General features: G+C 35.9%; 1 protein-coding gene across 7 annotated transcripts in view; it reads left to right on the forward strand.

The window, feature by feature from the left end:
- The window catches only part of Arfip1 (ARF interacting protein 1), a 118,877-nt gene that overhangs the window by 17,711 nt on the left and 81,460 nt on the right, over nt 1–19,706 (forward strand). For 3 of the 7 annotated variants that reach the window (XM_026384715.2, XM_026384721.2, XM_077803424.1), the window contains exon 2: nt 217–296. The exons of 2 other annotated variants lie outside the window; for them this stretch is intronic. In XM_026384715.2, the coding sequence (XP_026240500.1) occupies nt 219–296 (78 nt within the window). In that variant the 5' untranslated portion in view covers nt 217–218. Of the gene's footprint in view, nt 1–216; nt 297–11,789; nt 11,817–19,706 lie in introns of all 7 variants that reach the window. 2 more of the 7 variants (XM_026384716.2, XM_026384719.2) reach the window with 1 other exon arrangement.

Genomic DNA, 19,706 nt, shown 5'->3' on the forward strand with positions numbered 1-19,706 from the left:
TCATTCTGTATAAGTGCTTTTTCCTGAATTTTTGTTTTTAGAATTATTTATTTCTTGTAATCCATAGATACTTTTATTATTGTAGATAATTTGAAAAGCAAATTCTCACTATAAATAAATTAGTTATGCTGTAGAATATTTGAAAGAATATCAGTGGGCTAATAAAGCTCTTTTAACTAAATGATTTAATATGTGCTTAACACATTTTACTTTTAGGTATGTCTGACTGCAGCAATGATACAGCTACTCTTGGTGCATCTAAACCAGCCACAGAAGAAGTCAAGTCTAATTCTGAGGTGATTGGATGGTGTTATATTGTTTTGTAAAGTCAGTCCATCTCAATCAAGGTTTCAGACTAACTTAATTTGTTCAAACTTGTGCCATTCTATAAATAAACTCTTTTACACAAAGGGTAAGAGGAGGGAGAGATTTCTTCATAATGGCAAGTAAGTCACACTTGCCTTCAGGCATCTGAAATTTTTAGACCACAGCTTGTCACATAATAATAAACATAAAAGCTGTATAAGTTCTTATTTAAAAAGGAAATGTGACAATCGCTATAAGTTACTCTTGAAATAATAGTTGTAGTAGGTTCATATTTTGCGCAAGAGCACTTTGGTTTGCTATGTGTCAGAATCCAGGTATAGTGTTTTCAAACCAAATTTCAGATTCGTTGAACCTGAGTGGTAGACAGTAGACCTTATGTAGTTTTTTTCTTCTGATAGAATCACCTGTAGAACTAAGAACCACTGTTCTAATTCATTAGACAAAGGAGAAATATTATGAAATATTAATTTTATATTGAACTCAAGTCAAATAGAATGTGAAACAGTCATAATTGCCTATTATATTTGTAGTGCTTAAATATTTTACCACATAGCACTTTCATGGTGTCCCACATTGACTCACTGTAATTCATTTAGGTAAGTAGAACAGCTGTTCTTTTTTCTTTTGTTGTTGTTGTTGTTGTTGTTGTTGTTGTTGTTGAACAAATTTAACTTTCAGAGCAGTGGTGACTGATCTAGAGGAATGGATGAGGGTAGCTTTCAACATGGGGCCTTCTGACTTCAGCTGTGTTTCTTACCAATTTGTAACTTATATAGCTAGTGATGTACTAGGCGCATTATTGCTTTATTTGAACAAGATACTGCCTGTGTGACAAACCTCAGTGAGGAATTTAGCACCAAGTAATTTACTTTTAGTCTGAAAATCAAAGATGAGTTCTGTTTGGCAAGTATGTATTATTTGTAGACAATTCAGAATTCTTTGTAATTTATGACAACTTGGCTGTTTATCATTTGGAAAAGCAGTGTTGTTAGATGTATGTAATCCTGAGAAAGTAGAGAATTATGTGTACTTATTTGTCTTACTTCACAGATTTGATTTTCAGTGACCCAATCTCTGAATCTGTACTCTTGAGAGATGATCAGGGGGAAAGTTTATTTGTGAGCTTCAGGAAAGAGTGGCAGCACAGCCAGTGACGGGACTCATAATTCATAATAAATAATAATAAGTGCAAGTATTCTGTTTATGTGACTTTTGTTTGTGTGAATGTTCCTCTGATAAATGTTAAACTAGAAATTCCCTGCTTGGCAGAGAGTGAGGTTTGGTTAACAGTGGTCTGAAGGAAACTACTGCAAATTAATGAATTGTTCAAATTTGTCCATAAGTTAACATAAAATCCATGTTAGGCATTCCCTCTGTGTGTGTATGTGTTTTAATTTTTTTAACTTATAGATGGACACAATACTTTTATTTATTTACTTACATTTAATTTTATGTGGTGCTGAGGATCGAACCTTGTGCCTCATTCGTGCTAGGTAAGTGCTCTGCCACTGAGCTACAACCCCAGCCCATTCCCTGTGTTTTTAACTATACCCAAATATGTCATGTCCAAAGGGAATGCTATAATAATAATAGTAGTAATAACAGCAGACCAGGTATGTGAGCATAAGCTGAATCTGTGCCCCAATTCAAAGCATTATAGGAGTATATAATTAACCAAAGTTAAGATTTAAGAATGCTTTGTGATTTTTTTCCTATTTGTAATGAAATATTGTCATTTTAGACAACATGTAGATTATTAAGTGAAATTAACCAAGCACAGAACAACAAGTACTGGGTAATCTCACTCATATGTAAAATATATAAAAGTTGATCTCATAGAAGTTGAGAGTACAATGTTAGTTACCAGAGACTAGAGGGAATAGGGGAGAGGGAGGGATGGAGAGGTTGCTCAGTGAGTACTAAGACACAGGGAGGTAGGAGTTAGAAGTTCTAGTGTGCTATTCTGGGTAATAATTATGTACTATATATCTAAAGAAACTAGGAGAAAGGATTTTCAATTTTTTTGCCATAAAATAACAAATGAGGAAATAGATATGTTTAAACTGAGCATACAATATATACACGTATTGAAACATCAGGTGGTACTCTATTAATGTGTACCACTTCTTGTTTTTATCACTTAAAAGATAAAAAATAAATTTCCCTCTTATTAGTCTTCTGATTTGAATCTGCTTTTCCAAATCTCTGGATCAGATTGCTTACAAGTAGAAAGAGAAGGTAGGTTAATTGAGCCATTCACTGAGAGCCTATTGGTTGCCAGGCATTGTAGTAGGTTTTACATTTGTAATCTCAGTGCCTCTATAACACTTTTGGCAGTTGAGGTTTTTCTCCCCATTTTACAGATTAGTTGAGACTGGAAAGGTTAACATAGCTATTAAGGAACCAGAGTTATGACTTGAACCCAAATGAAAGTGAAAAAGATTATTTACTAAGTAGAAAAACATTATTTAAAGGTAGAAGCAAGAAATTGGGAAAACAAGCAGGTAAGTATATTTTTAATAACAACAACAAAAGAAAGCAAAGACAGTGTGGCTTGGGATTATAGACTTATTTTGTCTGTCCCTCAGTATAGTAACACTAGTATATATGCCAATTTCTAATACTGAGGAAAAATGTAGGTAAATATTTGCATTCTTTTGTGTAATTCAGGGATCGAAAAAATAAATTGGATACAGATTCTGCATTCAAGGCTTATGTTGATCAATAGAGGAAATTTATAAATAAATAAAACGCAGGATAGTAATGCCTTTTGAGTGATACAGATTATTCACAGGAATATCAACCAGGAATATCAGCAGTGGTGGCATTATGCTGTCGTAGAGCTTGGGTAGAATTTGAGCATGTGAGTGATAATGCTTATTGCTTGAGCCAAGGCTGAGGGAAGGAAAATTTAGAAACATGTTTGGGAAGAGTGAGTAAATTTGATTTATCTGACGAAGTATAATCTGAAAGAAGATAGTTCTGGTCTCAGGGAGAATTTTTCATGCTGAGGAGTTAGCTTTTATGTTGTAGACATATGCGTGGGAGGCATTTTGAAAACAGACATGTTATTTTTATTTTTGGTACCAGGGATTGAACCCACGGGCGCCTTACCACTGAGCCATGTCCCCAGCTGTTTTTTGGATTTATTTAGAGACAGAGTCTCACTGAGTTGCTTAGGGCTTCACGAAGTTGCTGAGGCAGGCTTTGAACTTGTGATCCTCCTGCCTCAGCCTCCCAAGCTGCTGGGATTACAGATGTGCACCACCGTGCCCAGCTGCATGTTATTTTATAATGCAAAGTAATATTTCCTGCTGTAAAACATGTTGGGGAGCTAAAGAGTAATGAAGAGTGCTAATTTACATAGGTTGTTCATAGCTGGCCCTTTTGAGATGATGTTTGAACAGATATTTGAATGAGATGAATGTCATCTCCCGGACAGAGGAAACAGCAAGGGCGAAAAAAAGTTTGGTGTGTTAGAGCAACGGTGAAGAGGACTCTGGCTTGGAACCAAGAGTCAGGAAAAGGTATGAGGAATGTGGCTCAAGAGGCAACTAGCAGCTAAGATTGTTGTGTGTGGCATAGAAATGAGAACAACTGGCAGAAGATGAGAAAGTTTAAAGAAGATTTGAATTGCAGTTTGCAGTTAGCAGTAATTGAAAAATAAAGACAAGTTCGGGGTTGGCACTAAAAAAGAAAGAAAGAAAGAAAGAAAGAAATATGTGTAACAACCAGCACACTCTTGTACTCCCAGATATTCAGGAGGCTGAGGCAGGAGGATTGTAAGTTCAAAGCTAGCCTGGATAACCTAGTGAGACCTGTCTCAAAATAAAAAATAAAAATTAAAAAAAAAAAAGGAGGGGAGGTGGCTGGGCTCAGTGGCGCATGCCTGTAATCCCAGAGGCTCAGGAGGCTAAAGGCAGGAGGATCATGAGTTTAAAAACCAGCCTCAGCAAAAGCTAGGTGCTAAGCAACTCAGTGAGACCCTGTCTCTAAATAAAATACAAAATTGTGCTGGGGATGTGGCTCAGTGGTTGAGTGCCCCTGAGTTCAATCCCCAGTATCCCACCCGCAATAAAAAAAATAAAAAAGGGGTCTGGGGTGTGCCCCTGGGTTCATTGCTGGTAGAAGGAGGGAGGGAGGGATGGAGACATGCAAGAAAAATGAAAAAATGAAAAAATTTAAATTTAATGAATTTCCATATACTTATCATCCAGGTTCAATAATTATTTGGATTTTATCACATTTGCTTTATTCCTTTATTAATAGGTTTGAGAGTCATTTGCCTCTTAAAACTATGAAATTGTCAGGATAACATAAAGGGGAAATTGGGATACAACAAGTACATTTATAATCATATTCCAACTTCATCCTGATTGTAATTTGTTTTAGAAAAGTACAGAGTACCCATGGTGATGGTTTTGAGGAACAGCTATGCTGGTTAAGAAAGGAATGCATGTCAAGTATCCACTTTTTCTGAAATGTTTCCAGACGTGTTTTGGATTTGGGCTCTTTTTTTTTTCTTCAGATTTTGGAATATTTGCATGTACGTAAATGAGTATCTTGGGGATAGGACCCAAATCTAAACACAGAATTAATTCATGTTTCATATACATCTTACATGCATAATCTGAAGTTAGTTTGGTTCAATATTTTACACATGACTGTGACCTGTCTTATGAGGTCAAGTGTAGAACTTTCCATTTGTGGTATCATGTCAGAACTCAAAAGATTTCAGATTGGAGCATTTTGAATTGGGAATGCTCAGCCTGTACCAGTGTTGGTGGAAATTATTCCAGTATTTGTCCTGTTGAACTTAACTATACTTGTAGCTTCTTTACATGGTATTTTCATGTTATACAGTAGTTACACATTTGTCTGACAATAGTTATATAAGCGAGATTAGTAATCTTATTTTATAATGAGGAAAACAAAAGTTTCAGAAGTAATGTGACTTATGTAAAGTATATAAAGGGGCAGAGCTGGACCTTAAATCATTACTTGTAATAACTCTTTGGCTAGTTCCTGTAACTTTGTGCATAGGCTTATTTACCTAATACTTTTGAACTATGTTGACTTTTTAGTAGATTAGCTGTTTTTTTTTTGCACAATTTATCTATTTATTTACTTTAAAAAATTTATTCTGATTTGTTATACATGATGGCAGAATGCACATATAGAGCACAATTTTTCAAGACACTGGTTTCACACCAGTGAAACTTAGGGTGATGATGTCTAACTCATTTCACCATCATTTCTATCCTCTTGCTACTCCTCATTTCTCCTCCCTTCCCTTTGCCTTATCTAAAGTTCCTCCATTCCAAAAGGCTGTATTTTTGCTAATACAGAAGGAAATTTCAAAGACTTTGAATTATGAATTTAATAGAATTGCTTTCTCTTTTTGTAGGCAAACAAAAATCTGAATAATTTCATCCATTACAGATGGCATTTGTGCTTTTTGATATTGAAACAAAATATGGTCTCAGTTGAGATGCATAATCAGTTCGCTAAGTATTGTGGCTTTCATTGTCTGAAGCCATAACTAGAACAATTAGAGTTGAAAATTTGTGGCTTCTTTCTTCTTTCTCTTTCTTCAGTGGGGATCTTTGTTAGGAGTCAAGAAAGCAGTGGGTTTGATTCATATAAATGCCTGAATATATGTGTGTGTGTGTGTGTGTGTGTGTGTGTGTGTGTGTCATGTAAGTACTCACTAAATGTTACCTCTTATTATTCACTTAGGACTTCTTTTGTAAGAAGGTCCAATATTTTAATTTGTTTAAATTTCTTAACTTTTCTAGGCCTTAGTCACCTCATCTGTAAAATTGGGAAAATTATATTTATCCCACAGAGCAGGTGTGAGGGCTAAATGAAGTAATTCATGTAATATGTTTAGCACATTGTTTAGTCTATGTTTAGCACATTGTTTAGCCTATAATAAACATTCAGGAAAGGTCAACCTTTTAATCATTACTGTTAGTTTTAGAGAAAGGAACCATAAAGCTGTCAAACAAGTTTCATAGTATTCTGATATTCTGAAAAATTGCCACACTATTTCAGAATTATCTAATAAATCAAAACTATTCATAAAGATATTAGAAGACCATTTTAAAATTTATCTACTTCTTGTTTGTAAGATTGGTGTCCCAGTCTTAAGTTGACAGCAAATGAAATCAGCTTTAGCTCATCCACTGAGAAAAAGGATTACTAAGAGGATAGAAGTGTCATGAGGCTTGGGAAACTAGAATCCTGGCTATACACTAGGAATATTGAGCACTGGTCCATTCAGGACACCATTGCTGCCATTGTTTAGCTCCAGGTGTAGCAGTTTGTATTGTTTGTACCTCTGTCTCTGGTAGCTGGAAGTTGCAATGGCTGAATGAGGTCTTGCTTCAGTTATTGCTTTCCCCAAATTCTTTGCTGTCTTTATTCTCTCTCTCTCTCTTTTTTTTTTTTTTAATGGGGATTTAACCCAGGGATGCTTTACCACTGAGCTATATCTCCAGCTCTGTTTTGGCGGGGGCAGGGGTGGCATTGGGTATTGAATTCAGGGGCACTTAACCACTGAGCAACATCCCCAGCCCTAATTTGTATTTTATAGAGACAGGGTCTCCTTGAGTTGCTTTGTGCCTTGCATTTGCTAAGGCTGACTTTGAACCCTTGATCCTCCTGTCTCAGCCTCCTGAGCCACTGGGATTACAGGCCTGCGCCACTGCACCTATGCTACAACAATGTATTTTATGCTACAACAATGCTATGAGGAAGATACTATTATTATTTATCTAAGGAAAAAGAGTACTATGAATCTTACTTAAGTAAGGTTCATAGCTACAAAACAGAGGAGCCATGAATGGAACCCCAAGCAAGGGTCTTTGCAGTTTTCCAGATATTTGTCTTGATAATCTGGTATTTTCAGTTTTATATTATATGAAGCAGGCTGTGCCTTTTTCCAGAGCTCAAAATATGGAGACTTTTCCCAACATTGAGAGAGGGCTGGGACTGGGTAGCCAAAAAGAACAACATAAACTTAGTACTTGGCTGAAGTCTGACTTGGCAAACCAGTTATGCCTCTATTGCTGTTTTAAAAGATCTAAGACGAGTACAGAGGGATTTTTTTCTTAGTGGTTGCATTTCATGCTCTGCTGTTCTTTAGATATTTGCCATTGCTTAGATATTCTTTTGGAGGCAGTACTTACATTTTTAAGATTCTAGGTCAGGCAATATTGTTTGTAAAATGACAGGTTGATGCAATCATTTTTGCAATGAGTATTGTCATAATTTATTTTTTGTAGCTGGATATATTTTGGCAAATGATGGAACTTCTTTTGCTTCTGAGTTGTAGAGCTGCAAATCAGACCCTCCTTGTAGATTGGCACTGTGATTTGAATCACCCCACCCCACCAGACTGGTGTGGTTGTTCTGGGGGTGGATTTGGGGCTTGCAGGAAAAATCCTTTTTGTTTGAGGTGATATAATGGAATTTTACCCTTTTTTTCAAAATAAACAGTTAATTGATATAAAATTTATGTAGAATAAAAGCATACCCATTTTATATGTATAGCCCAATGCATTTTTACAAATGTATAAACTTGGGAACCATAATCATCAAGAGGATATAGATTGTTTGAGACAGGAAGATCTCCAGTTCAAAGCCAGTCTCAGCAAAAACAAGGTGCTAAGCAACTCAGTGAGACCCTGTCTCTAAATAAAATACAAAATAGTGCTGGGGGTGTGGCTTAGTGATTGAGTGCTCCTGAGTTCAATCCCCAGGACCCAAAAATAGATAGATAGATAGATAGATAGATAGATAGATAGATAGATAGAGATTGTTTCTATCATCTTTAAGTTTCTTGAGCCCCTCCCCTACCACTCCTGTCCCAGGCAACCACTGATCTGTCATGACAGGTTAGTTTACTATGTTCTAACATTCTATATAAATGGAATCAAATAGTCTGTATCCTTTTGTGCCTGCAATATGTTGTGAGATTAATCAGAGTCCTGTCGTGTGTCAGTAAGTCTTTCCTTTTTATTGCTCAGGAGTATTCCATTATTGTGGATATGCTGTAGTTTGTTTATTAAGCTTTTAGTGGATATTTTATTTTCTAGTTTGGGGTTCCAGGTATTTCTGAGATTCAAAATCATTGTCATTCATACAAGTCAGAACATTAGTTTTAATTTCTTTTTGATCAGTGCTTAGGTATAGAATAAGTTATATGGTCAAATGTGTATTTACTTGTATAGGAAATTGCTAAACAATTCTTCAAAGTGAAATACATTTTTACATCCCCTCCAGCAATGTATTAACACTTGTTATTACCAGTTATTTTATCTTGAGCCATTATAGTGGTATCTTATTGTAGTTTTTATTTGGGTTTTCTTTTTTTTTTTAATTCTAATTTGTTATGCATGGCAGCAGAATGCATTACAATTCATATTACACATATAGAGCACAATTTTTCATATCTCTGGTTGTACACAAAGTAGAATCACACCATTCGTGTCTTCATACATGTATTTAGGGTACTGATGTCCATCTCATTTTACCGTCTTTCCTGCCCCTTGCCCTCTCCTTTCGTCTCCCTCCCTCCCCTTTGCTCTATTTAGAGTTCATCTAATCCTCCTGTGCTCCCCCTCCCTACCTCAGTATGAGTCAGTCCACCTTATATCAGAAAACATTCGGCATTTGTTTTTTGGGGATTGACTAACTTCACTTAGCATTACCTTCTCCAATTCCATCCCTTACCTGCAAATGCCATGATTTTATTCTCTTTTAATGCTGAATAGTATTCCATTGTGTATATATACCACATTTTCATTATCCATTCATCAACTGAAGGGCATCTAGGTTGGTTCCACAGTTTAGCTATTGTGAATTATGCTTCTATAAACATTGATGTGTCTGTGTCCCTGTAGTATGCTATTTTTAAGTCCTTTGGGTATAGACGGAGGAGTGGGATAGCTGGGTCAAATGGTGGTTTCATTCCCAGTTTTCCAAGGAATCTCCATACTGCTTTCTGTATTGGCTGCACCAATTTGCAGTTCCACCAGCAATGTATGAGTGTGCCTTTCCCCCCCACATTCTCACCAACACTTTTGTTGTTTGTCTTCATAACAGCTGCCATTCTGACTGGAGTGAGTGAGAGGAAATCCAGAGTAGTTTTGATTTGCATTTCTCTAATTACTAGAGGTGTTGAACACTTTTTTCGTGTATTTGTTGATTGATTGTACATCATCTTCTGAGAAGTGTCTGTTCAGTTCCTTGGCCCATTGATTGATTGGGTTATTTGATTTTTTGGTGTTAAGATTTTTGAGTTCTTTACATATCCTAGAGATTTTTGCTCCCCAATGTAGGTTCTCTATTACCCATTGATTGTTTCTTTTGCTGAGAAGAAGCTTTTTAGTTTGAATCCATCCCATTTATTGATTCTTGATTTTAATTCTTGCACTATAGGAATCTTATTAAGGAAGTCGGGGCCTAACCTGACGATGGAGATTGGGGCCCAAGTTTTCTTCTGTTAAGCACAGTGTCTCTGGTTTAATTCCTAGGTCCTTGATCCACTTTGAGCATGGTGAGAGAGAGGGGTTTAATTTCATTTTGTTGCATATGGATTTCCAGTTTTCCCAGCAACCTTTGTTGAAGAGGCTATCTTTTTCTCCAGTATGTGTTTTGCACATTTGTCTAATATAAGATAACTGTAGTTATGTGGGTTTGTCTCTGTGTCCTCTATTCTGTACTATTGGTCTACCAGTCGGTTTTGGTGCCAATATCATGCTGTTTTTGTTTCTATTGCTCTGTAGTATAATTTAAGGTCTAGTATAGTGATGCCACCTGCTTCATTCTTTCTGCTATTGATTGCTTTAGCTATTCTATGTCTCTTATTTTTCCAGATGAATTTCATGACTGCTTTTTCTATTTCTATGAGGAATGTCATTGGGATTTTGATTGGAATTGCATTAAATCTGTATAGTGCTTTTGGTAATATGGTCATTTTGCAAATATTAATTCTGCCTATCCAAGAACAAGGTAGATCTTTCCATCTTCTAAGGTCTTCTTTAATTTCTTTCTTTAGGATTCTGTAATTTTGATTATATAGATCCTTCAGCTCTTTCATTAAGTTGATTCCCAAGTATTTTATTTTATTTTATTTTATTTGAGGCTATTGTAAATGGGGTAGTTTTCCTCATCCCTTTCAGATGATTTGTCATTGATATACAGAAATGCATTTGATTTATGGGTGTTAATTTTATATGCTGCTACTTTGCTGAAATCATTTATTAGTTCTAGAAGGTACCTGGTGGAATTTTGGGGGTCTTCTAGGTATAGAATCATATCATCAGCAAACAGTGCTAATATGAGTTCTTTTCCTACCCGAATCCCTTTAATTTCTTTTGTCTGTCTAATTGCTCTGGCCAGTGTTTCAAGAACTGTGTTAAATAAAAGTGGTGAAATAGGGCATCTCTGTCTTGTTTCAGTTTTTGGAGGGAATGCTTTCAATTTTTCTCCATTTAGAATGATGTTGGCCTGGGGTTTAGCATAGATAGCTTTTACCATGTTGAGATATGTTCCTGTTTTCCCTAAATTTTCTAATGTTTTGAACATGAAGGGGTGCTGTATTTTCTTGAATGCTTTTTCTGTATCTATTGAGATGATCATATGGTTCTTATCTTTAAATTTATTGATGTGATGAGTTACATGTATTGATTTCCATATGTTAAACCAACCTTGCATCCCTGGTTGAACCCTACTTGATCATGGTGCACTATCTTTTTGATATGTTTCTGTATTCATTAGAAATATTGGTCTGAAGTTTTCTTTCTTTAATGTGTCCCTGCCTATCTTTGGAATCAAGGTGATACTGGCCTCATAGAATGAGTTTCAAAGTGCTCCCTCTTTTTCTATTTCACGAAATAATTTGAGGAGTATTGGTGTTAGTTCTTCTTTAAAGGTCTTGTAGAACTCAGCTGTGTATCATCCAGTCCTGGACTTTTCTTGGTTGGTAGACTTCTAATGGCATCTTCTATTTCATTCCTTGAAATTGATCTGTTTAAATTGTGTATATTATCCTGATTCAATTTGGGCAAATCATATGACTCTAGGAATTTTTCGATGCCCTCGATATTTTCTATCTTATTGGAATACAAGTTTTCAGAATAATTTCTAATTATCTTCTGCATTTCTGTAGTGTCTGTTGTGATATTTCCTTTTTAATCATGTTTGTTAGTGAGTTTAGTTTTCTCTCTCCTTCTCTTTGTTAGCATGGCTAAGGGTTTGTCAATTTTATTTATTTTCTCAAAGAACCAACTTTTCATTTCGTCAATTTTTTCAGTTGTTTCTTTTGTTTCAATTTCATCTCTGATTTTAATTATTTCCTGTCTCCTACTAAAATGGGGGTTGGTTTGTTCTTTTTCTAGGGCTTTAAGATATAATATTATGTCATTTATTTGTTGACTTTTTCTTCTTTTAAGGAATGAACTCCATGCAATGAACTTCCTGTGAGTACTGTCTTTATAGTGTCCCAGAGATTTTGATATGTTGTATCAGTATTCTCATTTATCTCTAAGAATTTTTTAACCGCCTCCTTGATGACTTTTGCAACCCATTGTTCATTTAGTAGCATATTATTTAGACTCTAGTTGTTGGAGTAGCTTTTATTTTTTATTTTATCATTGTTTTCTAGTTTCATTCCATTATGATCTCATAGAATGCAGGGTAGAATCTCCAGTATTTAATATTTGCTAAGAGTTGCTTTGTGGCATAATATATGGTGTATTTTAGAGAAGGATCCATGCGCTGCTGAGAAGAATGTGTTGTTCTTCACTTGTTGAAGGTCAGTTAAGTCTAAGTTATTGATTGTATTATTGAGTTCTATAATTTCTTTGTTCAGCTTTTGTTTGGAAGATCATTCCAGTGGTGAAAGAGGTATGTTAAAGTCACCAAGACTTATTATGTTGTGGTCTGTTTGACTCTTGAACTTGAGAAGAGTTTGTTTGATGAACATAGATGCTCCATTGTTTGGGACATATATATTTATAATTGTTATGTCTTGTTGGTGTGTGGGTTCCTTTAGCAGTATGTAGTGTCCTTCTTCATCCCTTTTGATTAACTTTGGCTTGACGTCTACTTTATTTGGTATGAGGATGGAAACCCCTGCTTACTTCCACAGTCCATGTGAGTGGTATGATTTTTCCCAACCTTTCACCTTCAATCTGAGGATGTCTTTTCCTATGAGATGAGTCTCTTGGAGGCAGCATATTGTTGGGTCTTTTTTTTTTTTTTTTTTATTCAATCTGCTAGTCTATGTTTTTTGATTGGTGATTTAGGCCATTATTATTCAGGGTTATTATTGAGACATGATTTGTATTCCCAGCCATTTTTGTTTATTTTTGGTATTTAACTTGACTTGGTTTCTCCTTTGATTAGGTTTTCCCTTAGTGTAATAACTCCCCCTGCTGATTTTCATCATTGTTTTTCATTTCCTCTTCATGGAATATTTTGCCAATGATGTTCTGTAGTTCAAGCTTTGTAGTTGTAAATTCTTTTAACTTTTGTTTATCGTGGAAACTTTTTATTTCATCATCAAATCTAAAACTTAATTTTGCTACATATAAGATTCTTGGTTGGCATCCATTTTCTTTCAGAGCTTGGTATACGTTGTTCCATGATCTCCTGGCTTTGAGAGTCTGGGTTGAAAGATCTGCTGAGATATAATTGGTCTCCCCATATGTGATCTGATTCCTCTCTTTCGGCTTTTAAGATTCTATCCTTATTCTGTATGCTAAGGCATTTTCATTGTAATGTGCCTTGGTGTAGATCTGTTGTAATTTTGTACATTTGGTGTCCTGTAAGACTCTTGTATTTGATTTTCTAATTCATTCTTCATGCTTGGAAAATTTTCTGATATTATCTCATTGAAGAGATTGTGCATTCCTTTGGTTTGAATCTCTGTGCCTTCCTCTGTCCCAATAACTCTTAGATTTTGTCTTTTGATGCTATCCCATAATTGTTGGATGTTCTGTTCATGGTTTCTTTCTATCTTCAGAGTCTCTCTTTCTTGAAGTAATCTTTTGCTACCTGTATTTGCTCTCTTATCTTGTTGTTGGAGTGATCAGTTTTTGCCTGTATTTGCTTATTTAGGTCATTCTTTAGAGCATTTTAATTATGAACATTCTGAACTCCTTCTCTGACATTTCATCAACTGTGCTGTCCATGGTTTCTGTTATTATGGTGTCCTGGTTGGTTTGGGGCACTTTCCTCCCTTGTTTTTTCATGTTGTCTATGTGTCTTCCTTTCTTGCAGTGTGGATCTGAAATGTTACAGTTTCTACCCTGTAATCTCATAGTATCTGTGCAGTTTATCTGTACCTCACTTGATGTTGGGCTTCCAGACCTTACAGGTGTCCCTTGATATATGCTACTGCAACTAAAGATGGTGGCGACAATAGGGGAGGTATCTCGAGATAGCAGTGGAGGTGCCCCAAGATGGATGCAATGTCTTTCAGAGATGGGGCTGAAAGGGTGGGCCTTACACTGACTTTGGGATGCCTGCTCTGAGATGCGGTTGCTTCTAGGCCCTGTTTTTGTCTAAAGGTGGAGGCTATTTTGCATGGGGAAGGTTATGGTAATGTCTGCAGTGTTCCAAGATGGAATTGGGTTAGGCCTGGGCTCCCAGGTGGGAGGGAAGGGCATGTGTGTGGCGGACTTAGACCTGTCCTGGGCCTGGGTCCTGCGCTATTTGGATTTTCTTGATGTACTTATTTGCCATTTATGTTTTCTTCTGAAAAAAGTTTTGACCATTTTATATTTGAGTTGTCTTAGGTGTACACGAGTGTGTGTGTGTGTGTATGCGTACGTGTGTGTGTGTGTGTGTGTGTGTGTGTGTAGGTGTGACCTGTTTTATTCCAGTCTGTGAATTTCCTTTTCAATTTTTTTTTAATGATGTCATTTGGAAGTTTTTAGTGGGTTTTTTTTTGTTGTTGTTGTTGTTTTGTTTTGTTTTGCTTTGTTTTTGGCAGTCGGGAGTTGAACCCAGGGGCATGCTACTGCTGAGCTACATCCCTATCCCTTTTTATTTTACTTTGAAAAGGGTCTTGCTAAATTGCCCAGGCTGAGCTGTACTTGGATCCTCAGCCTCTGGATTCTCTTTCCGGTACCCAGCTGGAAAGTTTTAGTTTTCATGCAGTCCAGGTTATCAGTGTTTTTCTTTTATTGTTTTTACTTTTATGTCTAAGAAATGTTTCCCTACTCCAAAGACATGCGTCAGTACTTGCCCATTCTGTGATAACCACTATTCTGCCTACTATTATAATTAATTACTGGTTTTCCTTCTTTTTTTGTGTGGTGCTGAGGATAGAACCCAAGGCCTTGTGCATGCAAGTCAAGCACTCTACCAGCTGAGCTATATCCCCAGCCCTGTTTTCTTTTTGAATTGAATCATACATTACTCTTTTGTTCTGGTTTCATATGCAGAGAATAAAGTTTTTTCTCACTGTTCATCCTGTAGATTGTTCTATTGTATGACTATGCCACAGTTTATTCAGTGAACATTTGGATTGTCACCAATTTTTGGCTATTATAAATAAAGCTGCTCTGCATACATACCTTTTGATAGACAGATGCACTTATTTTTGTTAGGTGTATTCCTAGGAGCAAAATTGCTGGGATATTGGCTAGTCATATATTTAATAATATTGCTCAATAGTTTTCTAAAGTGATTTTATCAGTATCAGCAATGTATTAGTCTCATTGTTCCACGTACTTGGTGATACTGGGTTTGTCAGTTCTTCTAATTTGGCCATTCTTCTTCTTCTTCTTTTTTTTTTTTTTTCTTTTCCCCATTTTTTGTTTTTCTTTTGCAGTGCTGGGAATTGAACCCAGGGCTCCATGCCTGCTAGGCAAATACTCTACCACTGAGCTACATCCTCAGCCTTTTCATTTTATTTTTCTATTTTAAGACAGGGTCTCACTGTATTGTTCAGGCTGGCCTTGAACTTGTGATCTTTCTGCCTCAGCCTCCTGAGTTGCTGGACAAGCATTTATCACTACAGCTAACTTAATTTTGGCTATTCTAAAGAGCATATAGTGGTTTCTTATTTGTGGTTTTACTCAGCATGACATGTTGAACTAAATGGCTTTGCAGATACTTCCCAATACTGAAATTTTCTGTTTGTTTTAAAGAGTGGCAAAGGTTATGGTTAAGGACCCCGTGTAGCATGCTGCACTTTTCAGTAATAGATATTTGTATGGCTGATCTGGCTGTGTTCACCTTCCTCTGCTGTCTAGGGTATGCTTATAGCAGTGCTTGTCACTCAGCTGCACTTTAGAATCACGTGGTGAGGTTTTTAAAATAGTTTAAAGCTTGCTGGCCACTCACACAAGGGATGAATGGAGGCCATCATTAAATCATGATCTCTGTGGAGTGGTTAAAAGCTCCCCAGGTAGTTCTGAGATGCAGAAGCTTGAGAATCATTGGCATATCTGAGTGAAACATTCCATTGCCTCTTGAGAACTTGACATACACTTTAGGGATGAAATACCACCATAAAATCACTATTAAGTTTGTGCACTGTTAATTTATCCCCAGCTTTGGCTTGTTGAAAGGTTCCCCGGCTTTCACATTTTTGGTTCTCCAATATACAGTATTGTTTCCAAGCCAGTTCTGTGCTCATATTTTTGATTTTGCATCACTCTTCATGTTACAAGGTTAAGTCTGCTTTTAAAGTGCACTCAACTACATATAAATACAATTTGCTGTCTATAAAAATAAGTGCATTTTTTTCTATTAGGGCATACAGCAACATTCAGTCACATAGAGTAGTTGATCAATTTTGATCTTTTCCTTACACATGACTGGATTTAGAATGTACTTGGAATTAACAGGGCATGAAAGAAGGACATAATTTGGTTGTTGCTTTATAAAATGAAAAGTGAACATGTGTAGTTTTTTTTTATTAATTTCCAAACAAGTAATATAATCTAGAATGTAAGATCTATGTATTGGATTTTAAAAGATAATTTCCAAAGATTCATCTGTATAGAATTCCTAACACTTATTTTCTAACTTGGAAGAATTCATTTGTGGCTAGAACTGGCTTATAATGACTTACAAACACTGATTGTTAATTTTCAGGAATTTGTGAGCCAGCTTTTGAACACAGCCATTACTTCTTTTACAAAAATTTTATAAACTTAGATTAAATATATATATTAAAATAAAAGTAAGACATACTCAAAGTGTACTAGCTTCTTAATATTTTATGGTATCTTCCTGTGCTCCTGAGGTTATTTGTGTCTAATGGTAGCTCTGTGGTAAACTACTACATGTGGTGTGACAGTACATCTCTCTCTGCCTCTGGATTCAGTGAGGTCATGTTGGAAGCTTGAAATTGGCCCCAGTTGACAACGCAGAATAGGTGAAAACTAAGATCAGGACTTTTCTTTTCTTTCTTTCTTTTTTTTTTTTTTTAATTTGGAGAATCCGTTGTTAACCACTTACTAGCCACTGCCCTGGAAGGATCATTATTTATTCATTGGATGCCTACTGTGTGTGTGCTAGCTGCTCTTTATAAATGCTTTGGATACACGTTCACTTAATTTCCTCAAGTGTTATTCGAGATGTATATATTTTAACATACTTATAGATGAGAAAAATCAGATTAAGAAGATCACATTGCAGCTGCTATGTTGTTGAGCTGAGATTTTAACCCATCTTTCATATTCCAAAGACCTTACCCTTCCTGTTATACTGTAGTCTCTCAGAAGTCTCTTTGGTTTTAAGCCCCATCCTGCTAATTTGTATATTGTCTGTTAATTTATTCAGTACTGTAATGGTCATTAAGTAGTGTTTCCCGAAATGGGTCATTCGTTGTAGGGAATCTAAGATAACAAATAGGTAATATAAGAATGTTTGTACATCTTTTGGCAACTGAGTATTCCTATTACCTATGGCATAAAATAGTATTGGTTTATCATTTTATTTTTCATTTTCAGAACATTTGTTTCCTATTTAAAGTCACAAATTAGAACAATATGTAATAATTCCACTGCTGTGGTTTTCTCTGCTGTGTTTGCATCATGAAGCTGTTTATCCCCTTGCCCCTGCAACTTTTTTGCAGTGTCCTCTGCTTTTAATGTTCCATAGGATGCTTTTCTTGGGTTCTCCTCTTGCCTTCTATTTCATGCCATCTCCATCCTTTACAGTGATAACTCTCAGGTACCTCTTAGCCTGGGTACTAGACCTGCATTTTGTAATTCCTTGTGTTCTCATGGACTTGGATACTCCACAGACATTCTCAAATTCATGTTATTTACAACTGAACACATTGTCTGTCCTTCTCAAGCCAAATGAACCTTTTACTTTTCCTACTTTGGTGATTGACATGTTCATCTTTCCAGGTGCCCAAGCCACAAATTTGGGGGTGAGAAGGAGGTAGGTCATCCTAGATTCCTTTTTATCTCCCACAGTCTAGTTATCTCTATCTCTTCTACCTTCTTGGTATCACTTGAATATATGTATTTTTCTATCCCTACACCCTTAGTTCAGATTTTTATTACTTACCTGTGGGAAGCCATCTGGGAAATACGTGACAATCTTCTCTTACATGAAGCCAGGTAGATTTAGGTTTGGCTTTGGGAACTATCCATGACTCTCCCACTGCAATAGATTGCCTAGTGCACATGACCTTTATCTCTGCTAGGAAAATCCCTTAGTAGCTCTGGAGATGGGTGTAACCTGTTAGGAACTGAACAGCCCATCTTGAACCTTTTTTGGTGAAGATCATTCTATGGAAGGCCTTTGATGTTTCCCTATATAAATAAAGCAGACACGGGCTCCATTTTGCCAAAGTCTAGAAGCTCCATCCATCATATCAGCTTGCTGGTTCTGTCTTGACTTTTGGAATTACTTTCTGTGTTCTGTGGTTTTTCCACTGTTATATTTTTTATAGCTTTTATTTCTCAGCCAGCCCATTTCACCGTGGGGAACCCCATTCCAACCACCTGTGTGGGACGGGGTCGAACTTACCTTGAACTACAAAATATTCTTCTAAACAGGTGTTCTACCACCAGTTTTTTCTCCTTTTAATTTAATCTAACCTTCCACTAGGCTATTTGTTTTCTAGACATTTCTACTGCTTTGTCTTTATATCCCTTTTAGGTTTTGTTTCTTTTTTTAAAAAACTCCTCTCCTTTTCCCCCCTCCCATTCTCTTTTCTTACCTTTTTATTTATTATTTGAAAATATTTTAGAATTCTATTTTCATTTTTCTGGCCACTTGGCTGTACTTCTTTACATTATACTTTTAGTGGTTGCTATAAAGATTGTGGTATATATTCTAAACTCTTCGTATTCCACTTATAATTAATAATGTGTTGCTTAATTTACAATATGAAAGTCTTGCAGGTTTTTAATGTCCATTTTTCCCTTGTCTCTTCCCTCCTTGTTTCTCAATATAGTTGTTATATATAATAAATCTAGGTAAATTATGAGCCCCAGAAGATGTTACAATATCTGTTTCAAGCGGTTATATGGTTTATAAAGAAATTGAGAGAAAAAGGCAAAAAAGAAGAAAAATTTTTAAAATAGTCTTTTGTGTTAACTCATGTCTTGCCCTTTTGGTTCTTCCTTATTCTTTTCTGAAGATCCATGTTTCTGTCTGATTTTATTTCCCTTCAGACTGAAGAACTTCCTTTAGCATTTCTTACAATGCAAATCTGCTGCTGAATTATCTAAGTTTTATCTGAAAACATTTTTATTTTCCCTTCCTTCCTTGTTTGATTTTTTTTTTTTTTCATTTTCATTTTTTCCCAGTTCTGGGAATTGAAAAAAGGGACACTCTACCTCAGATTGCAGACTGGGCCATCACACCTGCTTCTCCTTTATTCTTGAAGGATATTTTTATTGGATATAGTATTCTGGGTGGACAGTTTTTTGTTTTTCATCACTTTAGAAAATGTTCTGTTCTCTTCTGGCTTTTGTAAATTCTGGTGAGAAGTTAGCCATTAATTGTTCCCAGATAATAATGTTTTTCTCTTGCTGCTTTTAAAGTTAGCTTTTTCCATTTTTTGGCTTTAAATTTATTAATACCCCACAATATTACATATTTTAGTCAACAACAGTGGTCCCATAAGATTATATTGTTAGTGAAAATGTAGCTTAGTTTGTGTAAGTACACTCTTAACAATGTTGGTAGGACAGAATTGCCTGATTCATTTCTCAGAATGTATCCCCATTATAAGCAGCATATGACTGTCTTTGACTCTGATGTGCCTTGGCACAGACTTCTTTGTTTTTATTTTGCATTGTGTTTTTTTAGCATCTTGTATCTTCCAACCTTTTTTTCCAACTTTTTTTTTTTTTTTTTTTTAGTTGTAGTCAGACACAATAGCT

This window comes from Urocitellus parryii, chromosome 10 (genome assembly GCF_045843805.1).
Source record: "Urocitellus parryii isolate mUroPar1 chromosome 10, mUroPar1.hap1, whole genome shotgun sequence".
Lineage (NCBI taxonomy): Eukaryota > Metazoa > Chordata > Mammalia > Rodentia > Sciuridae > Urocitellus > Urocitellus parryii.